Source organism: Scophthalmus maximus, chromosome 14 (genome assembly GCF_022379125.1).
Source record: "Scophthalmus maximus strain ysfricsl-2021 chromosome 14, ASM2237912v1, whole genome shotgun sequence".
Classification (NCBI taxonomy): domain Eukaryota; kingdom Metazoa; phylum Chordata; class Actinopteri; order Pleuronectiformes; family Scophthalmidae; genus Scophthalmus; species Scophthalmus maximus.
Window position 1 is genome coordinate 15,995,512 of NC_061528.1, and position 13,461 is coordinate 16,008,972.

At 45.7% G+C, this 13,461-nt stretch overlaps 1 protein-coding gene across 5 annotated transcripts in view; it reads left to right on the plus strand.

Moving 5' to 3' along the window:
- The window catches only part of myo1b (myosin IB), a 59,651-nt gene that overhangs the window by 13,120 nt on the left and 33,070 nt on the right, over window positions 1–13,461 (plus strand). For all 5 annotated transcript variants that reach the window (XM_047337035.1, XM_035604596.2, XM_047337034.1 and 2 more), the window contains exon 3: window positions 1,185–1,300. In XM_047337035.1, coding sequence (XP_047192991.1) covers window positions 1,185–1,300 — 116 coding nt within the window. The remainder of the gene's footprint in view (window positions 1–1,184; window positions 1,301–13,461) is intronic.

Consider the following 13,461-nt stretch of genomic DNA (forward strand, 5'->3'; position numbering starts at 1 on the left):
GTGTGTGTGTGTGTGTGTGTGTGTGTGTGTGTGTGTGTGTGTGTGTGTGTGTGTGTGTGTGTGTCTCTCTCTCTCTCTCTCTCTCTCTCTCTCTCTCTCTCTCTCTCTCTCTCTCTCTCTCTCTCTCTCTCTCTCTCTCTCTCTCTCTCTCTCTCTCTCTCTCTCTCTCTCTCTCTCTCTCTCTCTCTCTCTCTCTCTCTCTCTCTCTCTCTCTTTTGGTCAAGAGAGCCCCTCAATAACACATGATACTTTGTTTACATTGCGCACACACTGTCTCCCTTTTGTACCCGTCCTCTGCACTTGAAAAGGCCTCATTCTGCCTCCGGTGTGCTATTGAACGAGAGGCCGTGGGAGGCTGTGGCGTTGCTGCAGGGAAGGCCACGCTCCACTCATGCCAGAGTGGGTTATGCAACAGCCATTACCGTGGAAAGGCAGAGAGAATGTTTCAGGTGGATGTTTGAAAAGTGCTATCTGGACTCCGTTTTGAGCGTAGGAGGATGATAAAGATGACTACCTCTGCCGACTACCTCTGCTTTCAAAAAAATATCTGACAAGTGTTATCTGCCGAACAGCAGCCGCGTGAATGTTACATAAAGGTGTTCTTCTAGTGTGAGTGTGTGAAACTGAGAAAACATCGCTTTTTAGTCATTTGATCAAATGGTTGATTAAAAACCGGCTGCTGACATTTTAATTAGATATTGTGTAATTATCTGGTGCCACAATGTTAGTTTTTTCTTAAAATGGAGGACATTTAATGGATTCTGCTATTTTAAAAAGATTTTCATTTTAGATGCAGTTTTGTGTTTCTGTAATGTTGCTTGTATTGGTATGATACCATGAACACTTATACTTACCTTGAGCCTCCTTCATCACCACCAGCATGTTTCACTTCCCAGCCCACAGATTCCATAAGTTTAGAATTTTAATGTTTGCACTTTTCACTCCAGGCATTGCACGTCCCAACAAGGCATAGGGAATTAGCAGCTGAGAAACAGTGACGGTGGTAGAATCCCCCCCCCCCCCCCCCCCCCCCCATCTCGACTTAACAGTTTACACCCAAACGGAAAGATGCGAGGAAATGTTTTCGGGGAGCAGTGCTCCTGTCAGTCTGTGTAAAAGTGAGAAGAAAATGCCACACTTACTGTTTCCCTTTTTTCTTCTTCTTCTTCTTCTTCTTCCTCCAGACATACATTGGCAGTGTGGTGATCTCCATGAACCCCTACCGGTCCCTGCCCATCTACACACCCGACAAAGTGGAGGAGTATCGCAACAGAAACTTCTACGAACTCAGTCCACACATGTGAGTCCACCTCCCCGACGCCACCTTGTAATGATGTCAATTGTACGCCTCACTTGAGGCTCGAGCGGCTACGAGTTTGACCTTGGGGTTTTTAAATTGGATTTTCTCTCCTGTGAACTCTTCGAACAAAGACCTGGAGGATGGCACAAGTGTTTTTTGTTTTGTTAGTTTGAATGCACTGAGAAGCGGCGGTCATCTGTCTGCTGCAGATAGAGCATATTGCAAACCTCTGTAAGGATTATCAATGTGGACCCAGTAAGTAAAGTGGATGGCTGTGTCGGGGGTCGGGGATGGCCGGATGGCGGGGTGGGGTGTGGGGTGGGAGGGATGAGATCAGAGGGACACTAGCTCTTGTGTGGAGAGTCAGTCTGCAGCTTCTGTCGGCCATTCAGCACCGTGACACGCCATCTGTCCACCGGCAACATTGAGTAAGCATTGCTGCGAGGCTGCCAAGATAAAACAAAGGCCACTGCTCGTCAATTAGCCTGCCGTGTCTCTAGGCTGCAGCAGAACCCCTCAGAGGCGGCGAGCGAAAGAGTGAGAGTGCCCTCGTCTCAGAACAGACATACTCCCTGCAGACAAACAGGCAGTTTTGCCCCCCCGGCCGCCTTTTGTTTTTCAGTGCCTGTCTCTTCCATCTTTTCTTATAGGTAGGGACTACTTGGGCACACGAGGAGTTTTTCCTCATGGTCAGTTACTCGGTACATTGTTTTTTTTAAAGGAAATTTAGGAGGCTGTCCTACAATTTACCATTTGAGTGATGAGAGCTTAAATTGCCCACAACAGATCCATCATTTAAAGGGGGAAAAAAAGGTTATTTCTTTGGCTCAAAGCTCAAACTGAGGATTGATCCGTCACGTGACGCCACTCCATCGAGTGACTGCCCGTCCGGGGGTTCAATCGCTCTCCATTTTCTTCGCCAACTTTAACTCATCTGTCACTGTGGCTCATTTTTCTCTCCCCCTTTTGCCTGGCAGCGTTTCCACGCGGTTGTTCCATCATACCCCATTTTCGCCGCCCCGGGGAAAGCTGCCGAGCTACCTGGGAAAACGAAAACGGTAACCGCTTTCTGTCTTGGCTGCGCGGTGGTAGACACGCCTCCTATGGGCCATAAATCAAGCCGCGATTTTGCCCAAAAAACGACGTGCCCGTTGGCTGGCAGAGATGCACAGGGAACACAAGGCTTCAGAGGGAACCAAACAAATTGCAGATGGTGTCATTTTCCGTTAGCCATTGCCTTGTGCGATCAGCATTTATGTCATAATGATAAGATAAAGAGAAAAAGTTTCCAGCGTATCACTCACTACGCTTCTGTTTCCACCGTTTTGAGTGGTAAAATTGAAGCTGTACTGTACTGCAAACATGTGTATCCATGAATTTGCGCACACCAGCTTTACAGGCCTCATTACTAAAACTTAAACAATAACCGAGCATGTGCATTGCTGGAGGGAAGATCTAATCATATGTGGGCATTTAAAAACGTTGTCGTTTGGCTTAGACGAGCTGCATTACCACACGATTTACGTAGTCAGCCAGCCTTTTGTCACAGTCTTTACAAAGGGATTTTTTTGCCATGTGCATTGGATTCAATTGCTTCTGCTGTGGCTGAAACGGCTTTAAAAACCGGGATGATGTCTAAGCCATCTGTGAATCCACAGAGCTAACTGCTCCCTTTTAACTACAGCGTATGTTGTATTTCTATGATGCAAACAAATTATACCTTACGAGGAAGGAGCCTTGGTAAAACCAGCTTTGACCTGCGTTCAGGGGCAGTCGAATTTTAATTTACTTTGTGAGGGCAATGCATTCTCCCACACGGAACGTGCCCTCTGTCAAGCTGTAAAGTTCAGTCACTGGCAGTGGAAGCTCAAAGAGGCAGTCCTAGAAAGACGTCCGCAAACATCTCTCACGTGTTCAAGCTCCGCTCAAAACCATCTCGATGTCTGCATCGCTGCTGATGGGTGAAAGATAAATGCCATCGGCCGTCTGAAATGTACATCCTCTAACCATGTTAAACATCACCTTATCATCAGTCTTTTAGGTAAAGGAGATGAAGCCCAGTTCAATAGGACAGGCTCTTTCCGAGGGCCAGCCAATGCCAGTCAAACGCAGATTGTTTCAACATGCTACATGAATTCATCCTAATCCCCCGGTCGGACCATCTGGACCAAGCTTTGTGGCTGTGCATTGATCTTCCCCAAGTAATGGTAAACCCCAAAGATCTGGTCAAATGCTCATGCTCATTTTTCAATAAGCCCCTTAGTGGTATTTTTATTATTATTTTATTTTGATTCATATCTAGTAGCAACCCATATTCATGGCTATGGTGGACACTTTTTGTTTCTTTTCTTTACCTAATGACGAGAAGAGCTGTAGCAATTTGATGGTTCAGCGCTACAGCCCTAGAAATGTTGAGCATCGCTTAGTGCAACAACAAAAAAAAGACTAGCAGGGATTAACAGCTGGCTCCACAACACAGATCACTTTTCATTTGAATGTTTGAACCTGATAGCTAGCAAATAAGTTAGAAATACACTGAAAATGAATAAATGAACTGCTTTAAACTACAGCATAAGTTGTTTTTCTATGACACGGACAATCTATACCTCTCAATAAGTCATTGTTGGACATTTTAAAAGTTACACAACAAACCTTAGCAAGATGTCTCCACCTGCTTTCACACTCTGTGATATGATAAAGATAACAGAGATGTCACAAAGCTATTCTGACCACATGGAAAGGGAAACTGATGCAGGTCTGATCTAATTCCTGGCGAGAAACCAATACGCATTTGAGAGTATTTCTTGATCCGCGTACTGCATTCTCCATATAATGTGTACTTGTTTCATCCACTGCGTACATCTTTAATATGGCCGTCTCCTGTATAGACTGAACTCAACCCTCCATTTAGATTCAGTTCCACATTTGACTCATTTGTCAACGTTAGAGGCAATTTGTAGCTTTGGATTTTGTGATGCCTTAAAATCTGTAAATGGAGAGGCAGCTGTATAGTTGTGGTGTGGCAACACATTTAGACGCTGTAATTGGTTTTATATTTGACCGAGTAATTGAAATGCACGGTTTATGATGCCTAAAACACAAAGCAGACATTACCCCCATTAGATTTCTCACCACATTAATTGAAAATGTGAAAAAGGAGAACAGTACATACACATGTGAGATGATGCACCAGAGTTCTGTAATTCCATTAAATTTTTTTTTTAAAAAACAGAGTTGATGGAGAATCTTAAAATCCCCCAGAATATTCCCTGACCAGAGAATGTTCCTGTCATTCGTGACCATGTTGTTTGCATGGCTGAACCTCATCTGGCCGAGGGGCATCATTGCCAACATTGACCGGCCAAATCGCTCAAGGGGGATCAGCGGTGGGCTTTAATTAAGGTTACGACAGGGGGGTCAGAGGAATCTTCCTCTTCCCGTCTTTGATCCTCATTGGACACTTGATCGGTACAAAGTCGGGAGTTTAGGACGGGTTGCAGGCGACGAGGCCAAAGTCGTTTGGATTCGCCGTTGCCCTTCGAAGAGGTGTGGATGTGTGTGTGAAGCCCCTCTGACCCATTTCTGTGTGGGAAAACTGTACACGCCAGTGTTACTGGCGCGTACCTGAAAGCATCAACAGTCTCGTGCATTGATGGCGTCGCATGCTGTCGGGAGTGAATGAATTAGACGGAAAGCCCGATGGACAATATGTGCACGGAACTGCCGACTTGACTGAATTTCTCACCTCACTGCCACTGCAGAGATCCTTAAGAGAACAAATAACAAGCAACAGATAACTGCTTAACCCTTCAACTCCCTTTCACACGTCTGTACACCCACACACACACGGTGGAAATAACACTACTGCGTCAATCGGCAGCACCCGTTTGGCCTCGACGGTTTAAGATTGGTTGCACAGCATGGTTGTCACAGGTGGCACCGTGTCAGTGTCACAAATCACTTCCTGGCAGAACAATGCACTTGTACAGTCGGTCCCGCTGTACAAGGTCCTGCACGCGGTGACTAAACGCCAGCTGGTGGTGTCAAACATATGAACACATGCTACTCCGCATGTACAGTACGAGGGGTCATTTTCTAATGTGTCGTTGTGGGATTCTTTTCCTTTATCCCGGATGTTCAGGTGAGATTAAATATGACAGCGTATTTATCAAAGGACAGCGGAATCTTTGTCCTTTGATTTAAATGTTGTTACATCATTGGCTCAGTGTGTGTGAATGCGCGCGTGTGTGTGTCTGCGTCTCTTGTCTTAAGGGTGGAAGGGCTTTTGTGTCCTTTAACAATCAATGTATGCAGGTGCTATTTGAAACCTGCTCTTGTACTCCCCAGAGAAATAGAAAAGTGTGTGTGTGTGTGTGTGTGCGTGCGTGCGTGTGCGCGCGCATCAGCAGATCTGCAGCTGGTCTCCTATCTGTTAAGTTGTTAGTTGACTAATTGCCCGTTGAGTTATTGCAGACAAGCAGTGGCTCATGTGGCCAGAGACAATACAGTACAACATATCCACCAGTTTAGAAAAAGTCTGACAGCTGTTACTGATGTGTTCATGTGTTTTCAAGTGACTTTTTTTTTCACAACATGCACAATGTGGTTCATGCACATTTTCATAAAAAACAAACAACAACAAACCATGCATCCGTTTCAATTCACATCGAACCACCATAACAAGCTTGGTCATAAATGTTGCGATTATCCAATTTCTGGAGTTGTGTGACAGAAGCTTTTTTCTTCCTTTCCCTTTAGTGCTATCTCGATTCATAAAACATACCCCAATGCAAAACCCAACTGGAGAAAAACCTGCAAAGCCACACCCGTCTGTAATCACCATTCATCATTTCCTCCTTCGACCCAATTTAGCAAAATGCTCAGTGTCCAGATGAGGCACCTCATAATTAACTGGCAGGTGTTTCCCTCCCTTACTTACACACACACACACACACACGCACACGCACACACAGGGCCTTAGTGATGAACTAATCAGAGGCCTTTCTCCGAGCAGCAGCACTGCAGATGGCCCGAGTCGTCTTTTCTCTGTCCCTAAGGCAGACACAGATTGAGAGGTGTGTGTGTGTGTGTGTGTGTGTGTGTGTGTGTGTGTGTGTGTGTGTGTGTGTGTGTGTGTGTGTGTGTGTGTGTGTGTGTGTGTGTGTGTGTGTGTGTGTGTGTGTGTGTGTGTGTGTGTGTGTGTGTGTGTGTGTGTGTGTGTGTGTGTGAGAGAGAGACTCGCCCCACGTCTCCAGGGTGAGATCATATTCCCCAATGTTTAATGAGGTATTGAGACGGCTGCAGAGCATTGGTTACAGGGTGGCTTCATGGCTGGCTAATGGACCAAAGAGGCATATGTCGAGACTCTCAGCTGCCTTACACATGACTATGACAGCTTGACTGAATATCAATTTTTTAGTTTTGACGTCCGAGAAAAAAACCAAGAAAAAGTATCCCCGCAGTGCCTTATTTGAGCATGCAATATGATAATAAACAAGAATGCACCTCTAGGTCCCTCAGTTTAATTGAGACGTTTCCTTTGCTCTTGCACAAAAAGAGTAACAACGTAAAATGTTTGATATATCTCTCTAAGATATCAAGTATGGCTTAGATGACGCAGCTGTAGCGTGCGCGTGCATGTGTGCATCCAACAATCTTAAAAAACACAAAGCATTGATTATCATGAATCATTAATTGCTGTAACTGCAGTTTCCAGGGGGAGGGGTCTGTGCCCTCCGTGTCAAAGGCACTGATGAGAGATCACACGCGGGAGTCGGGTCATTTTACCGGGAGCCTGTCTGACGAGCGACGTACAGCAAAACTGTATGTTCCCTTCTACAGCCCCTGTAGGAACGAGGGCTGAGAGTCTGTCACTCATGCCAGTTTGTCAAATCACTGGCATCAATCTGTCCAACTGCTGCCAAACTTCTGAGAATAACTCGAAGCTGTATTACACAACTCAAAACTACCGACTGTCCCCTTTTTAAAAAAAATTCATAGTCACTGATCTTTAGACATGAGACAGGATGTCGTTGGAATATGCAGCATGCCAATTTTTACTGCTCCATCCGTGGGCACGATGGACTTCGGAGCCATTTACTGCTTCGTGGCATCACACCCGTGTTTGTCTTTCCACCCTGATCGCACGGCAATAAGTAAATGTACTTTATTTTTATATTAAACATTTATTTGGGCATACCACCCAAATGCAATTGCTCCTCCTTACCTCGGATAAATACCTCACCTGCAATACTACCACCATGGTTTCCCCAAATTGAGACTCAAGTGTCAGTGGATTCTATAAGAAAAGACAATCTTTTTGGTGTCATTGTTCCCTACAGTCGAGTAAAACATATAAAGCACGGACAGACAATATTTGTAAAATAATCTTAATTGCGCTGTGTAATCCTTTTTTTTATAATAATAATTTTTTTTAATCTGTCAGCTGTAGTTATTCGCGGCGCTTATGCCGTGAACACACTGTTTTGCTATTATATAAAACGGAATGTTTTCGAGCACAGAAGCCATGTAGGTAGTTTTTTTAAGTGGGCACTTGATGAAGTGGCACTTTGACTCAGGTGGGCAGCAGGAGTCCTCTCCAGCATGTGTGTTGGCGTAATGCTGAGCTCCGAGAACCCAGAGGGAGATGACGGGGAAAGTGTGTGTGTGTGTTCATGTTTTCCACCCACTTCTTCGCCCTTGGATTAAAATGCAGATGTATGAAATTGGATAATGCAACCGTGTATAATCAGTTGGGAGGATTCTGTGCATATACAGGCAGCATTCCCACATCTACTTAACACCTATATCAGAAAGACGGAGCTTCTTTCTATACACGCAGTCAGTAATGGAAAACTTATGTAAAATTATTGATCAAAGTAGTTTTTTTTTAAGTATGATGGTAAGAGAGAGGAGGATAATGAGTGCTTGGCGAAATACCAGAAAGATAATCACTCTGTAAATGATAATAGTGTCTTTATTATATTATATTGGTGAGAGGGCCCTGTTAGAAAGTAGTTAGTGTACACTGTAATTTATGCTTGGCTCTTTTCTACTATGTATTGTCATATTGAATTTCTCTCACTGTACAAACTCTTTTGAATTTGGGTTATGAATTCAGTTATGACTTCCTCTGTTGTTTCGGAGATAATACATCCACCTGACTGATCAAACATTGCGTGCGCTCTCATTTCTCGATACCGCAAGCACAAGATTTTTATTTCCTAGATTTCCTTTTGTCTGTGACTGTCCAAAAAACCCCATTGTGAACTCCCTCCATTCATAGTCGGAACAATGCGTATTGAACGTATTTCCACAGCGTGTTGCATAACCACCTGTGTGGAGCATAGCGAAGTGGAGGCGGACAGATAAGAGAGGTGTACAAAAATGTTGTTCCCCCATGGGAGCTTATATCTTTCACAATGAGAAGATTTATTCAATTTTTTAGAGGCAATGCACTTCCAATAGTTCTTTATAACTGCCATTTTAATGCACTGCATTACGGTAGTTGCTGGAGCTTAATGTAGAAACTGATGGAGTGCTGCTGCTGCTGCTGTTGTGTTACCGTGGTTCAGCTTTTACTCCTGAGGCTGATGTACAACCATGTGGTTGCGGTTTCAGATTAAATCTGGTGCATTTTTTTGCTCCCTCAGTTCAGACTTGTTACTTGATAAAGATGTAGTTAAGCATTACCTGTTTCCAGTGGCCAAATGAAAGGCATGCAGATGTGAACATGTGCTTGTGTGTCTCCGAATGAATTATATTTTTCTTTTCCGGAGACATTGCAACACGCCGCTTTGATGAATTCATGCCGAGTGAACATATAGCGCGCTTGATCCTTGTCGCTTGATGTCTCGTTCTGATGATATTATAATCATCCATGTGTTGGATGTGGTCTTTATTTTGCCTCTGCCGTAAAACACTGACTACTCCTTTGACTTGCTTGTTGAATTAACCCGCTTGTGAGCAGACGGGGACTTTGAGCTTGCTCGTATCTTTGTTCCCGCGCAATATTTTATGAACCGTTGGCGGTGCGGACCACTTTTCTTCCAGCGGCTACAAGTGTTTTATCAACCCGCCGCTTACGAGCCGGTGCCACTTCCCACACCTTTGCACTGTTAATATTTCATTTGGAACCGTTTGCTTTGGCTCTGGGAGAAGAACTTTTGACAGTTTTATTTCCCTCCTTCTCAAACGCTCAGTGGCTTCCTCCTTTTTTTGCCCGTGTGGAGCATGGGAGGGTTTGACTGACCAGTGTGGTGCCGATGTGGGACTGACATTACACCTACCAGTCAGACCCCGTACTGTCTGTTGTCTGTATGGCCTCGCGTGGCTCACCCCGAGGCCTTTGCTTCTTTGAAGGCATGCCAAGAGATCTTGTAGTAAATTAGACACAACAGTTTTTTATCTGTGCAGCCTTTGTCTGCGAGTTCATGTACTGGGGATGTTGCGATGCCTGTAAGGGCTCAAAGCCCACGCAGTTATTTCTTTTTTTTTAATTCACAAAAACAAACCAAATCGAATGTATAATGATATCATTCATTTTGGGATGTAGGTCATTCACAAAGATATTTTGGGTTTAAGTCATCAGAACCGAAGAGCAAGGCCTTCTGTCCAGACTCTGTGTTTTGTACCCATGTCGGCAAAATTGTGAAACAGACAAAAAAAAAAGAAGCTACCTCCAGTGTTAAGATGTGTTGTACACTACTTCACCTCTGCGAGCTCGAAGTGACCAGGAGGCTCCGAGCAAGACGGAGAGAGGAAGGCCTCAAACCTTAGAGTTGGTGCTTTAGCGGCTGTAAGCAGACATCTTGCTCTTCTGTTAACCTCATCCTGTCTGTGGCGGCACACTCGTGGCTGTGTATCTTTTTATTCCTCAAGGGGTTAGGGTTAGTTTTTTCTATGCCCCGCAACCAAAGGCATGTGGACGCATGGTTTTGTCCATGGCTCCTGTCGCTCTCCGAATGCATTCTATTAAATCGGCAGGACTCCGACAACTCCTTTTTAGCTCCTTTGTTATAATACCATTTAAAAGAAAATATATTCTGAATACAGATTTGCAAGAAGCCTGCTGAAAGAGAGCACTGGAGAGCCTTTGTTTGAGAAAATGCTTTGAGGATCTTTTGCAACCTCACTGTACTCGGCATGCTCCTTTCCTGCTTTTTTTTTTTTTTTTTTCAAGGATCAAGCAAACAACGCGGACCTGTGTTTTCCCCCTGCTGTGGAACACTAAATTGCCGTGCAAAGTAAAAGTAAATTAAAGCCCCGGACCCCCCTCAAAGTTTGACGTGTGTGTCGGGGAGTATCAATGAGTAATTAACTGTAACAAGAGGTCTCCGGCTCCAATTCTCGTGAGTGTGGAATAAATTAGAGATGTGTGGCAGCAGCTCTTCACTCTGAGGCTTTTAATTTAGACATTTAGGGGCGTTCTTTATTGCACCTTGTAAGTGGAGCACCGAGGAAGCCGCGGTGAATGTAAGACTGTTAACCACGTCCCTGTGTCTCATTTGTGGCCCCTGTGTGATGATCTTCTCCCCGCCTCGTCCTCACAGCAACACGTCGTCAAAGCCAATCCACACATGGGCCACATCTGTCACTAACCTTCCCTTCTTCTTGTGTCTGTGCGCGCGCATGTGTATCCGCTCCCCGCCAATGCCTGCCACTGTAAGAGTGTGTGTGTTTGTGTCTTTTGCACCAGACACCCACTCCTCCACCTGGTCGCGAGCCACCAGGAAAGAGTTGCTTCCTTGGCCGCTCCATCAGAGCCAAGCGGATTTCCTGAGGCCCTTTCGGACGAGCCAGATCGCACTGAGATCACAGGCCTCTGCACTGACCCTCGTTGCATACATGATAAACACAACAGGATCATGATCTAAATTTAGCATCATACCAGTGAGCTGGCGGGAGGGGGGGGGGGCTCGTCATCTGCCAGAAGCCGGGTGGGCTTCGCTCCAGCCCATACATTACAGCTTCTTTGTCAGCCGCATGTGACGACTTTTAGAGTGGTGCCGAATCCGCCCTCAAAAGTAATCCACCATTTTAAGATTCAGGTCACGCACTGCAGGGCCCCGTCATCCCCATCCCGTGCCCCAGTTACCAGTGGCTGGTAGTAAAAAGAACTGACTAGACTTATTTTCTACCGCTTACCTCATGCCAGTGTGGCTTTTTTGTTTTTGTTCACCGCTGCCACGTGCACGTCCAAATTACAGCCTGCAGGCAGATGTGCAGGGGAGGTGCCAAGCAGTTAGAGTCTTATCCCAGCCTAGCCCTCACACACGCGCACAAGCGCACTCACACACGCGCACAAGCGCACACGCACGCACACACACACACACACACACACACACACACACACACACACACACACACACACACACACACACACACACACACACACACACACACACACACGGCGCTGCACGCTGATCAGGGAGGCCTCTGGGATTCTGGTGCCTCATTCACTGCTTCCGCTGCCTTTGATGGTGACCTTGGGGCTTCGACACTAATTTGACTTCCACGTATTTGCGGGGTGGTGTTTTCACTTGCTGTTCACACTGCTCCCCTGCTCCTAATGCGGAAGCCACAGGGATGTTCTTTATTTTTAATTCTGCCTCTGTTTTTTTTTTTTCCCATTGCACGTGTGCATCCATAGTCGGAGTAAAAATGTAGATTCACCTCGTGTTTTGTGTTTGTGTGTGTGTGTGTGTGTGTGTGTGTGTGTGTGTGTGTGTGTGTGTGTGTGTGTGTGTGTGTGTGTGTGTGTGTGTGTGTGTGTGTGTGTGTGTGTGTGTGTGTGTGTGTGTGTGTGTGTGTGTGTGTGTGTGTGTGTGTGTGTGTGTGTGTGTGTGTGTGTGTGTGTGTGTGTGACCTCCCACTCCTATATATCACCCCGCGCCTTGCCCCTGATACAGTCCCCACGCCGGCCCCCTCTTGGGGAGGGGATAATTGTGTGATGGTTTTGTCATTGTCAGGATCAGCTCAGGCAACAGGAGTGTTTTCACAAAGCAGACATCTGCGCCGCTGCGTTGCCCTTTTCAGCGGTGACGTAATGTCCCGTGGCAAGTCTCGTCCATACAAAAGTGTAGTGCCAGGAGAGCGTGAAGGCTCAGCTGTGATCAGAGATTTTGGGGGCGGAGAATCGGCGAGAAGCTTGCGCTTGGTTGTACAGAGAAATGAAGAAAGAAAAAAAAAAAAAGGTTTCACCAGCTCACGACACCGGTAATGTAAGATGTAAGATATCAGCTCTTGTTTGTTTCTCAGCAGAATTCATTGTGCGTTTCCTTGAGGCCCAACAAACACGCTGAATTCCTTTCTTTCCACATAAACATTTGAGTTTTATTCAGTATATTGAAATAGAGAACACCTCCAAATCTCTACACCAGCTTCACGCACTCCTTATAGAGTGAAACGCTGCATTTAGCGTGCCCCTCCACTCCAGGGTACTGACAGTGGGGGCCGCACTGGCTCCGGCCCAAAGCAGTGTGTGATGGCGCAGAACCCTGGGCTCCATTATCCCGCCTGGGCTAAAACTTTGTATTGTGGCCTGGAATCCATTCATCTGGCCGTCCGTCTCTGCCCTCTCTCCGCCACGGCCTCTTACAAGCAATCAGCTACTTTTCAAATTGGAGGTCAGTGTTAGTTCAGCGTGTGATTATACGCTCCCACTTCTGGCCCTCGCCAAACTGACTCCACTAATACTGTGGCCAAAATTAGATTTGGACAGTTTTAGACCCCGAGTTTCTTCTTTTTCTTTTTCCATGCCTTGATGTATTTGTGGAAGCTGGGGGAGATGATGAAGAAATGACAGAATGTTGCCACATAACCCGTCGGTATTACTGCAGTCATGAACGCCTCCCTCAGAATTCACTTTGAACCCTGACTAACCAGTTTTTCTAGCCTGCTGGCTGCTGCCACGCTGTATTTGAAAGTGCAGTCGGCTCCGATTTACCTTTTTTCAAGTAAATTAAACTTCACGCGCTCCGAGTTACATATCTGAGATTAGACCAGGCGCCGGAGCACATTGGTAGATCTGTCTGCTTCCGTGAAAGTCAGACATTCCTGCCTACATTCAACACTCGGTGCATATAAATTCATGATTAATGATAATACTCTGACCCGGGGGACTTTAAATTAGACAGACTTATAGATATTGATCTTAGCGT